Source organism: Oryx dammah, unplaced genomic scaffold, assembly GCF_014754425.2.
Source record: "Oryx dammah isolate SB20612 unplaced genomic scaffold, SCBI_Odam_1.1 HiC_scaffold_6, whole genome shotgun sequence".
Classification (NCBI taxonomy): Eukaryota; Metazoa; Chordata; class Mammalia; order Artiodactyla; family Bovidae; genus Oryx; species Oryx dammah.
The window spans coordinates 28,885,933-28,904,893 of NW_024070190.1; the positions used below are offsets into that span (position 1 = coordinate 28,885,933).

The 18,961-nt window shown below is 36.9% G+C and overlaps 1 protein-coding gene across 2 annotated transcripts in view; it reads right to left on the reverse strand.

The window, feature by feature from the left end:
- Positions 1–256: 256 nt before the first annotated feature.
- The window catches only part of SAMD8 (sterile alpha motif domain containing 8), a 52,191-nt gene continuing 33,486 nt past the window's right edge, over positions 257–18,961 (reverse strand). The window contains exons 3-6 of one of the 2 annotated variants that reach the window (XM_040242352.1): positions 15,510–15,605; positions 11,680–11,797; positions 5,043–5,193; positions 257–4,862 (exon numbers count right to left, since the gene is read on the reverse strand). In XM_040242352.1, the coding sequence (XP_040098286.1) occupies positions 4,558–4,862; positions 5,043–5,193; positions 11,680–11,797; positions 15,510–15,605 (670 nt within the window). In that variant the 3' untranslated portion in view covers positions 257–4,557. The other variant, XM_040242353.1, reaches the window with a different exon arrangement.

Genomic DNA, 18,961 nt, shown 5'->3' on the forward strand with positions numbered 1-18,961 from the left:
TTCCTCCTTCTCAACTTGATCTATAATTATTCTTAAACCATCAGTAATATTACTTTTCTTTCCCTAGTTTGTGGAAAAGAAAGGAGAAAGGGCAAATGGCTTATCTAATAGACAACTAAGAAGTAGTGCATGCCAGGGACTAGACAATAGTATTTAAAGTTGAGGACCCAATCATTTGCAAAAATAAAAAATTCATTTTATAAAAAATAAAGCAGCTGCATTAATAATGCAAAGACATTTAAAGAAGAGACTACAATCCAATTTTCAAATGTTTTATTTTTAGTGTTTTTAAACATTTTAATACAACAAAGATATAAAATAATATATATTAGTTAAATCTGGATTTAATTTAGAATTGAGATATTTACTTATATACAATACTGTGCTTCAAGGTATGGCTACCACAGGAACTTTCACATCTTCAAGTAATACTAGTTTCTCTGGCACACTGGGTGACATTTAGGTAGAATTCATAGAACAAAACATGCCCATTTTAGCCCAAGCTAATTTTGCTTCCCCCATTAAGTACCAGTCTCCACTTCTTTTGTTTCATATCAGAAATACTTCAATTGTCCTAACAAGTCATAGATTCTTTGAATAAGAAATTATTAAAATTGAACGTTTTAAAGATGGTATTACTAACTGGTAACAATGCTTCACTAGTTCAGACAACCCAGTAGTTCAGATTGAAACAGAGCTGAAATAACAGCAAAATTAATATAGTATTCCCTCTCCTTCCATATTAGGTACAAAACTTCTTTATGCATAAACATGGAGTACACAGAGAAAAAGTCCTTGGCTAATATAAGGTAGAACCATAGTCTAAAAAATTAACTTTGGGGGAAGCTGAATTATGGCTTATAGACTGGACAGATGTTTTAATTCAACTTAATGCAAAATAATAGGCCACATTTTAGTTACTTGAAATTGGTGGTCTTTGCTGGGGGTGAGGAATAAGCGAGAAGGGCATCAAAACCTAGTTCCATAGTAATTTCAGTCATTCAAAGCTACTAAAAGAGAAGGAAAAAACCCTCAACCTCCTTCCTTTCTCACTGGTCACTTGTAGCAACAGTCTTGCACTTCTGATGTTACTAACAATTTCCTCTATAGCAGTACAGGGTAATTCAGATTAAACATTTCACAAATGCAAACTGTAATGGCCAAGTAAAGATGGCATTAAAGTTGACATGCTTTGTTGGCTCTGAAACTCTCTAAATGAAACCAATACTGTTTAAGAAAGCCATGGGACTATTCTATAAAAGTTACCTTATCTCAAATGCCTGCAAAGAACTGGCAAATGATTGTTACTATAATTACTTTTAGCAAGGGATAATTTAAGTCTACAAGAAGACAATCAAAGAATTAAATTTATTAAAGAGTTTAAAACAAGAATATGGTTAATGTTCTAAAACACTATGGAATAAGAATCCTTTAAAAAAAGTTTACTATGAAACTGACAATGAAATTGCTTTTTTACTGAATACAGTCAAAGCAGGTTAGTGTTATGAATATCACTTTGAATGTATAAATAACACTTTCCAAACAGGTGTCCTCAAAACACAGGTCTCATATTAGCTATAAAAGGATTTGGCACCTCTGTCATTATTTTAAGTAAGAATTTTAAGCAGGTACAGGGTAGGGGAGAATGCCACTTGCAGTGCCAGAGTTACATTATCAGCAGGTCTCTAGCATGGAGTTCTTCCTGTGAACAGTCCACACTTCTTTAACTGATTGGCTCTGTAGCTGAGTTCACTACGTTCTGATTTAAAGTGATACTAATAAACAGACCTAGCATATGGAAGGTCTATTTTTACCCAAGCAATTTTGGCTACAGAGGACTATCGAGAAGATAGGCATGGTGAAAATTCTGCAGCATAGCCAAAAAAAGTTTCTCCCAAAGTATGTGGTGATAGTAGCAAACTTGCCTTCTTCTAAACCTGATATTCTCTACAAACTTCAACTCACCTTCAGTAACATTGTCCTGCAAGGAATTTTACAGAAAGAAAAAAGGGTAATGCTGCCCTTAAGAAAAGAGAAATTGTATGGAAGACTTTCAGTATAACCTCCAGTTTGCATCCCTGAACAAAAAATTGCCTTGGTTCCCTCTATACTGAAGTCTCAGTGTTTAATGAGGTAAACCTCTCACATGTTTGAAACTGCATACAAGGTGAAAAATCTGTAGATCTAAGGCATGCAGCTTCTCTACCTAGCCACAGTCACAGTCAAAATGTAAATTCTAGTTTCACTATGGTTTTAACAAAATTGTTACAAGAAAAAAGATACAAAGAAAATCTGGAAATTTCTGGACAAAACAATAAGTAACAAAAATATAAGTTTTATATTAAAAAAAGAAATGGAAAAAAACGTTGTCTCAAAGTTTTCCAAGGAAGAGACCTGGAGATGATTAATGTATGTAAACACTGCCTTGTAATAGTTATAACAATAAATTATAAATCTAGCTTACCTTTTCCTCAAAACGGATACAGTAAAAGGAAGGTTGGGAAATTATTTTATACTCCTCATTGCAGTCTGCTGTTAGGCACTCTCAGTATCAATAGCTCTGCAAAGTTAGTTGTAATTTTTTTTTTCCTATTTTGTTCGAGAATAAAATCCATATGAAGGAAAGAAGATTGCTGTTAGGAAATTTACCATTAAGTAGTTATTCAACATTCTTGATTTAATGGTGCCATGGATTTTTTCCAAGCTTTTTCCCAAAAGCCAACATCAGTCCCTTTCTAGTTAAATTCAGGTTTCTTCTGTCATTTGGAAAAGTGGATGTTACGTATCTTTTGAATTCAAGGGTCAAACTACTCTAACTGCATAGGAAACATCCTTCAACCTTCATGATTATGCACTTTTCTTGGATGAAATGTTGACATTTTCATCCCCAGAATGTAACAGAATCAAGAATTTAAGGTATTATCAGATTCTAAAGTATGAGATTTAAAAACATAATAAAACTAAATTATCTCATGACATTTTCTCAAGTGAAAAATAAAAAAAGAATATTCAGAGAGGACCCAAACTGGGGTCACTCAGCACTAGCTGAAACTTGCTTGCATTATATTTGTTTCCTGCCCAATCCACTCAGGCTCCTCTGTAACTTACAGGGGGTGGGAATATGACTCAAAGTGCAAAAACAAAATATTTCACTATATAAACAGCATGTTTCTGCTAAGTGGCCTAATTTTAGACCTCAATATGCCAGCACCTTTTCTAACTCCTTGTTTTAAAATTGAATGCAAAACTACACAATTCATATTCCAAGTGGCTAAGCTCATGAGTTGGGGTTCAACTTCTAATTCTAGAACCATCCTACTATCAGAACTACTGTACAAAATCATTAAAAGTTAAAGTGACAAAGGTTATCACAGAGGTCAAATTACTTAAGGTACTAAATTTCTAGTGTTGTAAACAGCAACTAAGTTATATTACTCCTGACTGCCAAATTAAAGCTAAATAGAAAGAATGTATGTACACAATTGTATTTAAAAATAAAAAAGAACAAAACCTTTTCATATCCAAATATGTCTGAGGCTGTCTGATGGTCAAGATGAGAAATTTCAAAAATCAAATAGTTATATTATGCCTGCAACCTGTTATAAATTTCAGAAAGAGAAAAATTTGCATGCAAACATCCCCACTTAAGGACATAAGAACTTTATCTAACATCTGATAAAAACTCTCATTTTGCTCATTAAATAACATCATTAAAAAGCATAAAATTGGCCTGTCGTCTATCCAGCTAACAGTCACAAAGTTATTCCAGGTACTTTCATCACTAAATTTAAGCCAATTTTATTTTTATGGACGCAGACATTTTTCCCCTCATGAATACTTACTGATGATCATACTAAACCCTTAGAACAAAAACAGAACTGAATCTTTTGTTAATTTTGGTGAAAAAATGCCAGTGTTATATTTGTACTTTGTCATCTTATATATGGCCTCTTTTCATTCTCGTTTCAAGGATCCTGGTATATTCAGTATACTTTTCTTACAGACAGTTCAGAAGGCAAAAATTAATTTGTCAGTAAAATGGATCACTTCCCAGAGTTGCATTTTTTTAGAAAGACACAGGGATTAGTTCAAAGAACAAGTACTGCTCATTGGGTAGGGGTTTTTCCTTTGAAGAAAATAAGGAGCCTAACAAATTATTAGTATTCTTCTCCATATTTCTTGCCTACAGTCTTACTGGAATTTTTTTTGTTTTTACACCTTTCAACCAGCAAACTGCTTACGTTGATTAGCTTAAGCTTAAGTTCAATAGGCAAATACTCAAAAGGTAAAGCTAAGAGCCTGACTTCAATCATAACATTAAGTCTGCCTAAAGAGAACGGGCAGAAAACATCTACTTAAACTTCTGTCTGACAGACAGGTAAGGACTCTTGATTGTTCTTGTTTGCTTGCTATGGTCACAGCCTCGCTCAGGACAGAGAACTTTGTCAACATATAGGCAAAAAACCAAGACATTCAGGAACCAGCTGGGGGGAGAAAACAAAGTTACTTTCAACAATGACTGTATTTTTAGTCATGAGCCCATTACAAAGATAGTCTTCATCCAATTAGTCTTTTCATTATTGCTGGTTTTGAAAATGGCCAACAATATTCATTTGGGACTGTACCATTAACATTGCACTCAAAAAAAGAAAACATGGGAAACCAAATTCTTGCTCTCCTACTCTGCTGATATGCTCTGGTATTGGCTAGAGTATGGTAGTACAAGAAGAGTCTCGTTGTGATATAAAAGGCAATAAACACATCAATAGAATAATGTTCATGGGCAGCCAAAATGAAGAAGATTCCAAAGAGGTTGAGAACCCAGGATAAAGTGTGCAGGAAATTCCAGCTTCTTGGTGTATCTGCGAAAAGGACAGAAAGATCATTTTAAAATCATTTCTTCCAACATTTCTTCCAATGTTTTTCAGTCATACGTTTCCTAGATCTGTTTCTCCCATTCTTCATAGAATTTGACACCCTTCCCACAGGCCTCTGTACAGCTAGTCATTTGCTATGTAGAGAAGCACTAAAGAGATACTTACATTCAGTGACAAAGAAATTCAGCATAGTTAGGACGACTGTGTGGCCACTGAACATGTAATCTCCACAAGTGTGAACACCAGTCAGGGTCATACCAAAGCCACTCCAAATGGCAAAGGCCCGGTGTAATTTCTCCCATACACTGCCATATACCTATAAAGAAAGCTAAGAATTAGTGTTTCAAATGCTTAGGGCAATAGAGGCTCTTACAACTCCCACTGAAATTCAAAGACTGAATGACAGATCTAAGCAAAATCAACCAGACTCCCACTGTAATTAACTGCAGACACCAATAATGGGTGGTCAAAGCATGGCTATACTCAGAAATATTCTGGTAATTTAATGAAATCAATAGCCTCCCAGGTGGCATAGTGGTGATGAATCTGCCTGCCAATGCAGGAAATGCAAGAGAGGCAGGTTTGATTCTGGGGCTGGGAAGATGCCCTGAAGTAGGAAATGCAACCCATTCCTCCAGTATTCTTGCCAGTAGAATCCCATGGACAGAGGAGCCTGGAAGGCTATAGTCCATGGTGTCGCAGAGTCAGATATGACCAAGCAACTGAGCACACATACAGTGAAATCAATGCAATTCAAACTTCTCTACTAGGACTTCCTTTACCATGAAAAAGCTGTTGTTGTTTAGTCGTGCAGTTGTGTCTGACTCTCTGTGACCCCATGAACTGCAGCACACCAGGCTTCCCTGTCCTACACTATCTCCCAGAGTTTGCTCAAGTTCATGTCCACTGAGTTAATGATGCTATCCAACCATCTCATCTTCCCTTCTCCTCCTGCCCTCAATCTTTTCCAGAATCAGGATCTTTTCCAATGAGTCAGCTCTTCGCATCAGGTGCCAAAGTATTGGAGCTTCAGCTTTGATCAGTCCTTCCAATGAATATTCAGGACTGATTTCCTTGAGGATTCACTGGTTTGCTCTCCTTGAAGTCCAAGGGACTCTCAAGTCTTCTCCAGCACCACAGTTCAAAAGCATCAATTCTTCAGAGCTCAGCTTTCTTTATAGTCCAACTCTCACATCCATACATGACTACTAGAAAAACCATAGATTTGACTTTGGTTGGCAAAGTAACATATCTGCTTTTTAATATGCTGTCTAGGCTTGTAATAGCTTTTCTTTCAAGAAGCAACTGTCTTTTAATTTCATGGCTGCAGGCACCATCTGCAGTGACTTTAGAGGCCAAGAAAATAAAGCCTGCCACTGTTTCACTGTCTCCCCATCTATTTGCCATTAAGTGATGGGATGGGATGCCATGATCTTAGTTTTCTGAATGTTGAGTTTTAAGCCAGCTTTTTCACTCTCCTCTTTCACATTCATCAAGAGGCTCATTAGTTCCTCTTCACTTTCTGCTATTAGGGTGGTGTCATCTGCATTTCTGAGGTTACTGATATTTCTCCGGGCAATCTTGATTCCAGCTGTGCTTCATCCAGTCCGGCATTTCACATGATGTACTCTGCACAGAAGTTAAATAAGCAGGGTGACAATATATAGCCTTGATGTACTTCTTTCCTGATTTGGAACCAGTCTGTTGTTCCATGTCCAGTTCTAACTGTTGCTTCTTGATCTGCATACAGGTTTCTCAGGAAGCAGGTAAGGTGGTCTGGTATTCCCATCTCTTAAAGAATTTCCCAGTTTGTTATGATCCACACAGTCAAAGGCTTTGGAGTAGTCAGTAAAGCAGAAGTAGATATTTTTCTGGAATTCTGTTGCTTTTTCTATGATCCAATGGAAATTAAAAGCTTACTACAGCACAAAAGCATTGCCAAGTTTTATACCCTATAACACAGTAGTATTTGCTTGCCTGTTCTTGCCAATAAGAAACAGGCTATGACAGAGATAATGACTACCATTCAATATCCTCTTTCCCTTCTTCAGTAGTAACAGTTCTAAAATCATTTAGAAGAAGTGACGAATTCAACTGTAACACTGTATTTCTCATCCCTCCTTGCAGCTAGGTGTGGCTAAGCGACTAAGTTCTGTACAGTAAGATGGAAAGTGGAAGTATAGATGATTTCTGGGAAGGCTCTTATCAATGAAAGAGACAACAGCTTGGAGGAAGTCTTCTTTACCTTTCCTTCTTCCAGCCTACAACTCAGACATGACAGTTAAAGCTCTGGCAGTCACCATGGCTACAAAGTCACCTTGAGGATACAAGCCAAGTGTTAGGACAAGAGGGCAGAAAGGCAGAAGAATCATGGATTTTTGATAACTCCATAAAGTTATCAAACACCTGACCTGAAGTACTTACTTTCAGACTTCTCTTATGAGAGAGAATAAATCATTGCTTGTTTATTAAACTACAGCCACCATAAAGTTCCTGTTATTAGTAGCCAAATCTAATCCCAACCCCCACACATAAAACTTTAAAAAGTAATCTATTGTAAAGTAAAATAAAGTAAAAAAAAAAAAAAGTAATCCATTTTGAGGAAGAGTTTGAGCAATGGTCACTTTGTTAAAAAGGCATTTAACACATAATAACAATATAAAAAATTGCTGTAATTTTATTTGCATTTCTATGTGCAGCATGCTACTATATGCTTTTATGTTATTACATTTAATTTCCACAAAATTGTATGAACTGATTTAACTGTGTAGATTAGGAAACTGGCTTCAGAGAGGTCACACGGCTAATAAGTAATAATGTGTACAGAGGGAGTCCAGTTCTAGAGCCCTATATCTTAAAGATTCTATGGCCAATGAACAAGAGGAACAATCTCATTAGACTCGCCATTTCATTAGAAATCTCACCTGATTATACACTACCCAGTTTCCCCCTTCTGTCTCAGTTGATGGCAGGAGAGGGAGAGAAATTTATTATCAGAGAAAAGGAAAGGAGATACTAAAATATACATGGTTTGCTTATTTCCATGACCTCTAATGAGAAAAGGGTTAGAGATGTTATGCAAGTGAGAGTAAAAAAATCAAGCAGTGAGGAACAGATTGCTAGGAAAATATCTCAGCCAAAGACAGGAAACAAGTGATGTCAGTTTAAAAAAAAAAATTTACACAACACTGTAAATCAACTATACTGAAATAAATTAAAGAAAAATACTATAGTACAAAAAAGAAAAGCAATTATTGCCCAATTACTTGTCTCCCTATCCTTTCCAATCGTAAAATGCCCCAAATATCTTTCCAGAAAAATAAAAACTGAAACACAATAGAATGAATTTAGACATTCTGATGAGAAATTTGCTTTAACTGTTTCTTTCCTTTCCATCACAAAATTAAAAAAAAAACAAAAAACAGGCAAGTTCTTGGTTCTGTCTCCAAACCCACTACTTTTGGGAATGAGATTTCAAGCAATTACTTTATTACAATGTAAAAGCCCTACGGAGTTCATTGTAAGGGATTTGACTGATAGATAATATTATCTTAACTTTCTAATTTTAATGACTGCTGCAAATACAGGTCAATAAATAGGTTATATTATAATTCAAAGCAATTAATAGTATTTAGGGCAGATCTGAACAGGTATACCCACATTAAGCTAACTGATAATGAAAAACTGTCATTAGAGACAGAAAAAGGGCTGTCCATACTGTAGAGGGATGGTATCTAATTTATTTTTGTAACACATGTTGCAGCCCTATGCATATATATCCTTTCCTTTAGTGGCTGACCTGCAATTAAATTCCTCAGCTACAGGGAATTCTCTTTTCACTGTAACAAGCTTATTTATTTTTTCTTTTAAATCTCTTCTAATTGATTTGGGGGAAAGTGTTCTATCTCTCCTTCACACTATGCACAGAAATTCAGCAGATTTTCTAGCTAAAGAATGTCACTTGCTATCCAGTTGTACAAGAATTAAGTCATTAGCCACTGTAGTCCCTGACCTTCGACATACCCTGAAAGGACATCAAGGACAGAGACCAGGAATGAGGTACTCTGTGTTCTGCGAAAACACACAGAATAGGCCTTCAGGACCGGAGAAAGCACTGGCACCCCACTCCAGTACTCTTGCCTGGAAAATCCCATGGACAGAGGAGCCTGGTGGGCTGCAGTCCATGGGGTCGCTAGAGTCGGACACGACGGAGCGACTTCATTTTCACTTTTCACTTTCATGCATTGGAGAAGGAAATGGCAACCCACTCCAGCGTTCTTGCCTGGAGAATCCCAGGGACGGGGGAGCCTGATAGGCTGCCGTCTCTGGGGTCGCACAGAGTCGGACACGACTGAAGTGACTTAGCAGTAGCAGCAGGCCTTCAGAACGGTTTCCCCTCCGCCTGCCCAGGAGAAAATTTTATGAACCTAATTTCTTGCATCCATACTTAGAAAAGCACTAAAATCACTGACTGAGACATCTGTTCCTCACGCCTAGCAGCAACTTTCTACCAAGATGTGTGGCTCGATCACTTTCTCCAAGATCACATATATGCTAACTGCTTCCCTTACTTCATTTGCATAGTTCCTAAGAGGCTGGTCTCAAACTCAGAGCTCTCACACTGTGCATTTTTATTTCAGTCAAGAGATTAAAAGATTGAAATTTAAAATATAAGACCATAAAAGTCTCAGACATCATCTTTCATTAATCAGAATGACAGTGACTCCAAACATTGATAAAATGTAGTATTGGCAGTGTGATGGGGACAGTGCCATGCACAGTGTGGTGACAGCAGTGGAAAAGTAGTCTTTCCTGGTGAAGATGGCAGCAGTGTGCATCACAGCTGTTATGTCTTTTAATTTCATAACTCTACTTCCAGGAACTTAAGACTATTACATAAGTGAAAAAGCATGTTTACCATAGCATTATTTATAAAGAGTAAGATTTGAAGATAACCTAAATGCATGCCACTTGGACAGTGGTAAATTGTACAATGGAATACTCTGCAGCTATTAAAAAGATGAGGTATAGTTATATGCATTTTTTCAGAAAAAAGTAAACAACACATTGTTAAGTAAAACATAAGCTGAAGTACAATGTCTGCAATATAATCCTATCTTTTGTTTAAAAAGCAGCTATCTATACAAACTTGGGTGAATGTGCAAGCTTGGTTAAAAATAGTCTGTGTGGCTATATAAACTTTTAACAGTATTATTTATGGAGTGGGGTGAAAGAAGAGGGAATTTTTAATTTACATATTTTTATAAAATTTGAAAATTTATAATAAGTTTATGTAACTTGGTAACTAGAAGTACTTTCCCTTTTGGGGGAGGAAAAAAAAAAAAAGAAGAAACAAAAGCATCTTTTACCTTAAAAAAATAAAAGATTTCCTTTACAGTAAATCCTAAATGTCATTACCCCTTCCTCCTTTCTTATTGGTCAGTCTCCTTATACCTCGAGAAAGTTTATATACCCTTCAGCTCAGGGCTATATTTTTAGTTCTTGATCTCCTTTGGCTGCTTAATCTTCTCTCCTCGACATTTCAGCTATTTATATTGCAGCAGCAGAACTGACACTTAATTTGTTTCACACTTTACAAACAACATTAAAATAACAAGAAATGTGTTAGTATATTATTAAAATATTTGGGAAAACCTAAATAATGATGGAGGCTTAGAAAAGAGGCTAACAAATCCTTTTGTCCAAATTTAATGAGTTACAACAGCCAATTTTGTATACAAAGCACAAATGATCTTCATGATTTAAAAAAATTTTTTTAAATAATTCATTACTTTGGTTTTTTTTGTTCCCATCTGTATAAGTTATCCTCTCTCAGTTTAGCCAGAAGAGAAGGTATGTCTACAGTATACCAAAACAACCTATAAAGTATAAAACAAAAACAAAATCAGCCATTATTTAAATACATCTCCGAAAGAGTCGGAGAAGGCAATGGCACCCCACTCCAGTACTCTTGCCTGGAAAATCCCATGGACAGAGGAGTGTGGTAGGCTGCAGTCCATGGGGTCGCAGAGTCGGACATGATGGAGCAACTTCACTTTCACTTTTCACTTTCATGCATTGGAGAAGGAAATGGCAACCCACTCCAGTGTTCTTGCCTGGAGAATCCCAGGGACGGCGGAGCCTGGTGGGCTTTCATCTATGGGGTCGCACAGAGTCGGACACGACTGAAGCGACTTAGCAGCAGCAGCAGCAGCCGAAAGAGTAAAGTTTAGAGTAGTGGGTACTATATTTTAAATGGAATATGGTTGAACTGCATTGCCCTTTTTTAAAAAAAAAAATACTTTATTTTATTTGGCTGCGCCAGGTCTTAGCGGTGGCGCGGTGGGATCTAGTTCCCTGACCAGGAATCAAATCCGTGCCGCCTGCAGTGGAAGCAGAGTCTTAAACACTGCACCACCAAGAGAAACCCCCGAAACATTTTTTTAAAGAGGAGTGATGAAGACAGTGAAAGGTCCGGAGTCATATAATATGAGTAACTAAAGACGCTGAGGATGGTGGGAAAGGAAAAATGATAATTGAAAGCTACTTTTTTTCTGTAGCTCTACAGCACTGAACTAGTTAGGATCGATGGATGGAAGTAATAGGGAGGCAGATTCTGGCTTATGGCTTAAGACTTTTACCAAATTATTTCTACACATTTATTACTTATACCAAAAATGCTAAAAAGCACATTTAATTAATAATATTAAAAGCAAAATCTAAGCCTTAGTTCATACATACATCTAAGCCATCAACACACCAAGAGTAAGAGGGAAGAATGGTAAAGAAGACAGCAGGCTACCTTTCCAGTACACTGAAGGTGCTGTCCTGGCACGGAGAGGGAGGTCACAAACATGGTAAAGCAGCGAAGCAAGAAGACAGTGCCCATCAGGCTACAAAGCCTTCGCAGAAGTATGGACCTGTGAACAGAGTGACCAAAAAGGAAGAAAGGTCAGAAGAAAACAAACCAAAATATCCCCAGGCAACTCAAGTTTACTTTGAGGGAGAACAAGCAGGAAAACCATTAGATTCTTTGAAGACAGAAATCTTAAGAGACCATGTAACAGAAGTGTCCAACAGGACCATCCACAATGATAGAAAGGGACTATTTATGCACTGTCCAATAAACCATCTATATGTGGCTCTTGAGTATCTGAAATGTACAAGTGAGGAACTTAATTTTACTTCATTTTCACTAAATTAAATTTGAGCAGCCACATGTGGCTAGCACCTGCCATGTTGGACAGTGCAGACCTAAGAGCATCATTTTACTGTAAGAAAATATGACTAAGAGAAAGCAAAAGTTACACAAGAAAGAAGATAGTCCCTCGCCTGACACTTAGCTTAGTGTTAGTTTTATTACTCATATATTGTCATAACTTATTTACTTAATGAGAAGTAAAGTTAAATACGTGATTCTAGGGAATTTTGCTCAATGACACTATAAATTGGTTAATAACTAATTATATAATAAACTCTCTAATTTCTCTTAAATTTAAGCTATAAAATACTGTTTTTTTAATACTAAATTTTACATTAAGCACATCTCTAACAAAAACTTTAAACTGTATGAAATCACTTGTACTGTTAATTTTTTAAAATGTTTTAAGCGAAAACAGATTAGAAGATTCTTAAGTACAGAGACTTGGCTTATACATTTTTAAAATGCTCCTCCCACCCACCCTCAAAAAAAGTACTGAACACAAAGTTAGGTGAGTTTCAAACTGCAGTGTGTGTACACCCGGGATGGAGACCAGAAATCTGGATTTAATTTTTTTCACTTCAAATATACTTCTGCTTTATTGTCTTTCTCCTCTCCTCAAGGAACTCTATTATTCATAAGTTACACCTTTTTCAGGCTATCCCTTCAGTATTCCCCAAAATTTAATCTATTTTCTATCTGTAAAAATATGTTTTCTTCAAATTATCTTCTGATTCATTAATCCCCTCTTCTGCTGGATTCAACCAGATGTCATACCCATTACTGAATTCTCAATTTCATGAATTTTAAAAAGTGTGTTTGCTTCTAGAGTTTCCATTTTATCCTTTTAAAATTATATTAAACACAGTCAGCAGGGGCTTTCCTGGTGGCTTCCCTGCTGGCTCAGACGGTACAGAATCTGCCTGCAATGCAGGAGACTGTTTGATCCCTGGGTGGGGAAGATCCCCTGGAGAAGCGAATGGCAACCTACTCCAGTATTTTCGCCTGGGAAATCCCACGGACAGAGGAACTTGACAGGCTACAGTCCATGGGGTCGCAAAGAGTTGGAGACTACTTATACTAGTCAGCAGAATTACTTTAAAATCTGTGGCTGGTACCTCCATTTTCTGGATCCACTGTGGGTCTATTTATTGTTTCTCTTAAATTTTAATCATATTCTCTTACATACTTGTGTGCTTTTTTTATTAGTTATTTACTTGAGTGCCAGATATTGTATATAAAAATTTTTAGAATTAAATTTATTGATAGATCTATACTGTCTTCCCAAAGAGAGATTTGATATCTCTTTTGGCAAGTAGTTAAGGAATTTAACAATTTGGGGTCACTTTAATACAATTTTAGAAACTGAAATTATCTCAAACTAGGTTTCCGTCTCTGCAGGATCTGCTTCATTTCTGGTTCACTACTGAAGCTGTGTGGTACCATAGAAAACAAGAGAAGAAGATAAGAAAGAGAAGAACTAACACTGAATGGAGAGGGTCCCAACTCAAAGCAGGAGGATTCTACCGTTTCTTACTTTTCTTAACAGGCCCTGCTCGCCAACATTTTGAGAAACCACGGGAGCCTAAATTGAATACACTATCATCCAGAGAAGAATTAAATTTGTTGAGACTCAGTTAGCACTACTGACTTGAGAACAGTCTAGCCCATTCCAAGATTCACAGCTTAATCTGCGAGTTTTCCTATCAGCCACTCAACTTTGTTACACACCGAAGGCTTTGTCTCCTTATCTCAGCTTTGGCAATACAACCAGTGTAACCCTGCTTTTTTCAAAGATGCATATTCATTCCTCTGATTTTACATGATAGGTTATTTTTTCTTTGTTTTCTTCTTCACGTGTATGTGTGTTTGGGGATCTTTGGGATTTTCCTGTCTTCCTACAAGCTCAGTGATGCAATAAAAATTTCTTAACACAAAATTTATGGAGAATTTTCTTATCATGGTGGAAAGTCCAGAGCAAAGGTTTCTGCCTTCTTTCTTCCAAGTTATCATTTTGTGAGGTTTTTGAAGAAGATAACAAGGAACCTGGATTTTAACGAGAGCCCAGGTGATTCTAATGAAAGTGGCACAAAGACCATACTTTGAGAAACACTTTGTTTGACTAAGTAAACATCAAAACTTGAATTTAGTTGCTGCACTTTGCCAAACCTACCAAGGTTTCCTATATAAACTCAACTCTTGTTTTGAAAGAGTGGATCCATTCAGATCTACAGGGTCTTGTGAGGCAAAGTTAAATTAGAAAGCAGCAGTGATACATGTGTTTTTAAACCACGTCTGGTTTTAAGCAATCCAGTTATAAATATTCCTGCAGAGTAAAAGAGAATGAAGTGCAATATGGCCTAAAAGTGTGATAAGAATAGCAATCATCAACCCTTCTTTTCACCTTCAAAGCACTGAAATAACTGCTGCTTAGGAGCAAAAGCCCATCACTGTGGTTTACCTTAAGCACCTCCTGGTGAGGAGAAAGAATAAAAAAAAAAAAAAAAAAAAAAAAATCAAGCAAATGTCCCTATTCTTCTTCAGTGTCCAAAGACAACAGATAGCAGATCCACAAACTTTGTCCGTTCTTTAGTTTTTTCTTTACTATGCCTTAATCCTTGTTGCTTATATGTTTTATATCACAGTACTGTGGTATGTATCTGTTAATCCCATACTCTTAATTTATTCCCACCCCTCCTGTGTCATACACATACTTCCCCTTTGGTAACCATAAGTTTGTTTTCTATGTCTGTGAGTCTGTTTTTCTGTTGTAAATAAATTGAACTATATTGCTTTTTAGATTTCACACACTGTCTTTATTTTTTAAATAATTTCCCCTCTTTAATTATACAGGAAAGGAGCCTTCTCTTATGCTTCTCTCCTTTCTTTTTTAATGAAAACATTCTTCCCTTTACATTTCTTGTGAAAGTACAAAGGCAGCACCTTCCCTATCCAGCAGTCTCCTGGGTTATCTACAGTAAACTACACTTGCTAGCTGTGCACGATGTGCAAAATGACCTCTTTTCTAACGGGCCTCCTTCAAGCAGAGAATAGTTTCTTTCACCCAAACATCCGACAGAAGACTGTTCCCTGGAGGGGTCCCAAGCCTTCTACAGACAGTGATATTTCCAATTTGCTTACAGAGAAAGGTAAGGCTAGACTTAGACTGTTACTAGTTAGCACATGGCTATGTATCACCATCTTTCCCTGCAAAATATATTTGGAATATTACTAAATATATAGGTACTACCTCAGGTTGACTCTTTTGCCGATCAAACCCAAAATATTTTTCTGTACCAATAACTTTAATGTTATAACAACTAGAGAAGGAAATTAATAAGGAAACAGCAAAGGAAGAAACAAGGTTTGATGACCTTTACGTAAGATAGTCAAAACATTTTCAGTCTTGTAATTTTAAATAAGAGAGGTACCTGTGCTTGTGAAGAAGAAGAACCAGGAGCCAAATATAGCACAGAATCATGCCACATACTTCTGTCATGGCAAAGGCCCATGGAATTCTAGGAACGCTGGAAAGGAAGAAAGTTACACGTTTGGACTGACATGAAGTACATGTATGCAAACGGTGCCACCCTTTTCAGTAAGATACTCTTCTAATAATGACCTTAAAAGTACTTTAACTGTTACCTCTTTTAGAAGATGGTATCTGGAGAACCTGAGAAAAAAAACTATTTCATAAAATAGTTTTAGGAAACTATTTGCACCTCTCTGTTGTCTGTGATTCCCAGTTATGGGTCTCTGCAGAGAAGTAACAACTCTTTTCTCCTTCTCCATAACATGACAGACCCAGATACAGGACTGCTCCCAAAAGAGAAGTGGGGAAAAGGCTCACTTCTTAAATAATACGCATTTCAGAATCCACAGTCAGGACTTGAACTCAACTACTCTTTTTTTTGGTTGTTTGTTTAGTGTATTTTGTTTTCAAAGTAAATAGAGTTTTTGTTTGGTTTTACTCCTTTTTGTGTCTCTCTCTGCCCTCCTTTGTTTTATATTTCTGTTTCTTCTGTCTTTTCCATTGATCTCTCTTTCCTTACTAAATCCACAGTGCCTGTGATTACCCACCAGTAAAAGACGTGTCACTTTTCTCAATTAAAAAGAAAAAAGGGGGTGGGGAGAAGGAGAGGAAGAAAAAGAACAAGGAAGAAAAATAAAGGAGGAGGAATGAGAAGTGTGGTGGAGGAAGAAGACAGAAAGGAATTAGTCCAAATAGGTCATCACTGAATGGTAAGATTATTGATAGTTTTATTTTTATTCTTTGTTAATTTACACTAAAATTTTCTATACTATGGCACATTAATTTTATAACTAAGGAACTAAAGGTATTTTTAAAAAGAAAACATGAAATCTGCAAGATATTAACAGTCTACTCAAACCTTATTCAGAGTAACTGAAGAGAGACGATCATCTTCATTCAAGGACTTCTCTTTTACCTATGACCTCGGGAAAAAATTCCTCGTGTATTTTTAATCTGTTGTTGCTTATTTATCTGGCATTATGGGGAAAAGGGTTATTTCACATAATACAAATTTTCAGATAAAAGATTCCTTTACATGACTTCTAAAAACTTACAACTTTTAAAACAATTTTCAAAAAGGTCTATATGTACGCGGGCTTCCCTGGTGGTCAGCCAGTAAAGAAGCCACCTGAAATGCAGGAGGCCTGGGCTCGGTCCCGGGGCAGGGAGGATCCCCTGGAGAAGGGCACGGCAACCCACCCCAGTGTTCTTGGCTGGAGAATCGCCATGGACAGAGGGGCCTGATGGGCTATAGTTCCTGGAGTCCCAAAGAGTCAGACATAACCGAGCAACAAAGCACACAGTTTTTATGGTAAAAGTAAGTTTTCTGCCTCATCCTCAGCCTAAACGCAATTCTTGCTCCCGAAAGGCAATCACTTTCATTCTTGTGTTTTATTTGACATTGTATCTTCTAGTAACATACACAAAAGCACATGCAAACACACACACATATTCCCTCTCTTTTTCTCCCATGCTCTCAATATCATTTCATAATTTTGTTTCAAATAACTTTTGGCTTTTACTTAATGTAAAATTTTAAGTGTTGTTCATAGTTAAGATAATGGAAGACAATCTCTTGTACAACTTCTTACAATTCTCTGGAGCTAGTAACTTTTTGTTCTGTTTCTTGGGTGCTTATCACCAATTCACTTCCAGACTATTCTATCAATATCAAGAAATTGAGAACTGAGAGAAATCTATCCAAGAGCTCCTTCTTTAGAAAGCCTGCATTTTCTACCCCTTCTGCATGGCGTTTCTTACAGTAAAACTTAACCCTCATCTTGGGAATTCTTCTTTTCTATATTGGATCCACTATTTCCTGAATCCCATGTCCTCCTCTTTCTCAATTTACTTCTTAGTTTTGATGTAGTGTATCCCTGAATTATTTTCTCAGATGAGGGACTAGAAGATGAACTTGTTCGTAATGTCAAATTTACTGAGGTTTAATTTACAAAAATTCACCATTTTTAGCTATAGAGTTCCATGAGTTTTGACAAACATTCAGTCATGCAATCACCACTACAATAAAGATACAGAACACCTTCATCACTCTAAAAACTTCTCTTGTGTCCCTTCACTGTCGTCAATCTCCTTTACTCTCAGCTGTGGGGCAATCACTGATCTGACTTCTGATGCCTACAGGCTTGCCTTTTCTAGAATGGCATATAAAAGCAATCACACAATGTTTGTCCAAACACCTTTTCTATCTGGCTATTTTCACACAATATATTTCAGATTTATCCATGTAACTGTGTATACAATTCTTTGTCCACAATTTCCTTATCCATTCACAAGCTATGGGTATTCTGGGCTATTTCCAGGTTTGGGTGATTATGAACAGGTCTTTGCATGGACATATGTTTTCTCTTTTCTTGGGCAAATACCTAGGAATGACATCATTGAGTTCTATGTTAAGAATATGTTTAACTTTTTAAGAAACTATCAAGAGCTTCCCTGGTGGCTCAATGGTAGAGAATCTGCCTGCCAATGCACGAGACAGGGGTTCAATCCCTGATCTGGGAAGATACCACATGCTGCGGAGCTACTAAATTCATGCGCCACAACTACCGAGCCTGTGCTCTGGAGTGGGGGACCCACCACTATTGAGCCCATGTGCCACAACCTATTAATACTGAAGTCAGTGCACCCTCCAGTATCTACAGTCCTTTTCTCTTCTACAGGTTTTCCAAGGAGAGGAATTTGTTTCCTTGCTTGGAGGATTGGGGCTGGTATGACTGGGCATGGGAAGTTAGTCTGGCTACTTAAGGAAGGGAGCTTGAAGTCTTGTGATTAGTCCATAGATTTATAGTTAATCACCTTGAAAATACAATGAAAACATGCACCTTTGTTCTCCTCTGAGAATGGTGTCCCCGAGTCCAGAGACCCTCACATCAACTATGTTCGAGAACAAACTACCTGTCTTCAGTTGCAGTAGAACAGGTCTTAAGTAGATTTTTAACCAGCTCTCCCATATTTAGCTCCTATCTATACCCTGTCTTGAGAGATGCTTGATGCCTCTCATTTTGAAAGTTTTTCTGGAGCACCACAGTACAAATAAACTCATCTCTTAGGCACTGCTAGTCCTCAATCTCACAACAGGCACTTAGCTTTCTACTTTACAAATTTTCATTATTATCACTGCTTCTGCCTTCATTGGATTATTGGGAACCCCATCTCCACTTTTTCCTGTTTGTTTTTTAGTGAAGCATTATAAGGAAATTGTCAAATGTGTTTTCAATATCTCTAATTTATTTTGATGCAATGCTTTCTAAAGTGCAATATACATGTTATTCCTTTTTTTTCTGGATAGAACTTAATTTTCTTTCATAATTCAGAGTCATTACTATGAAC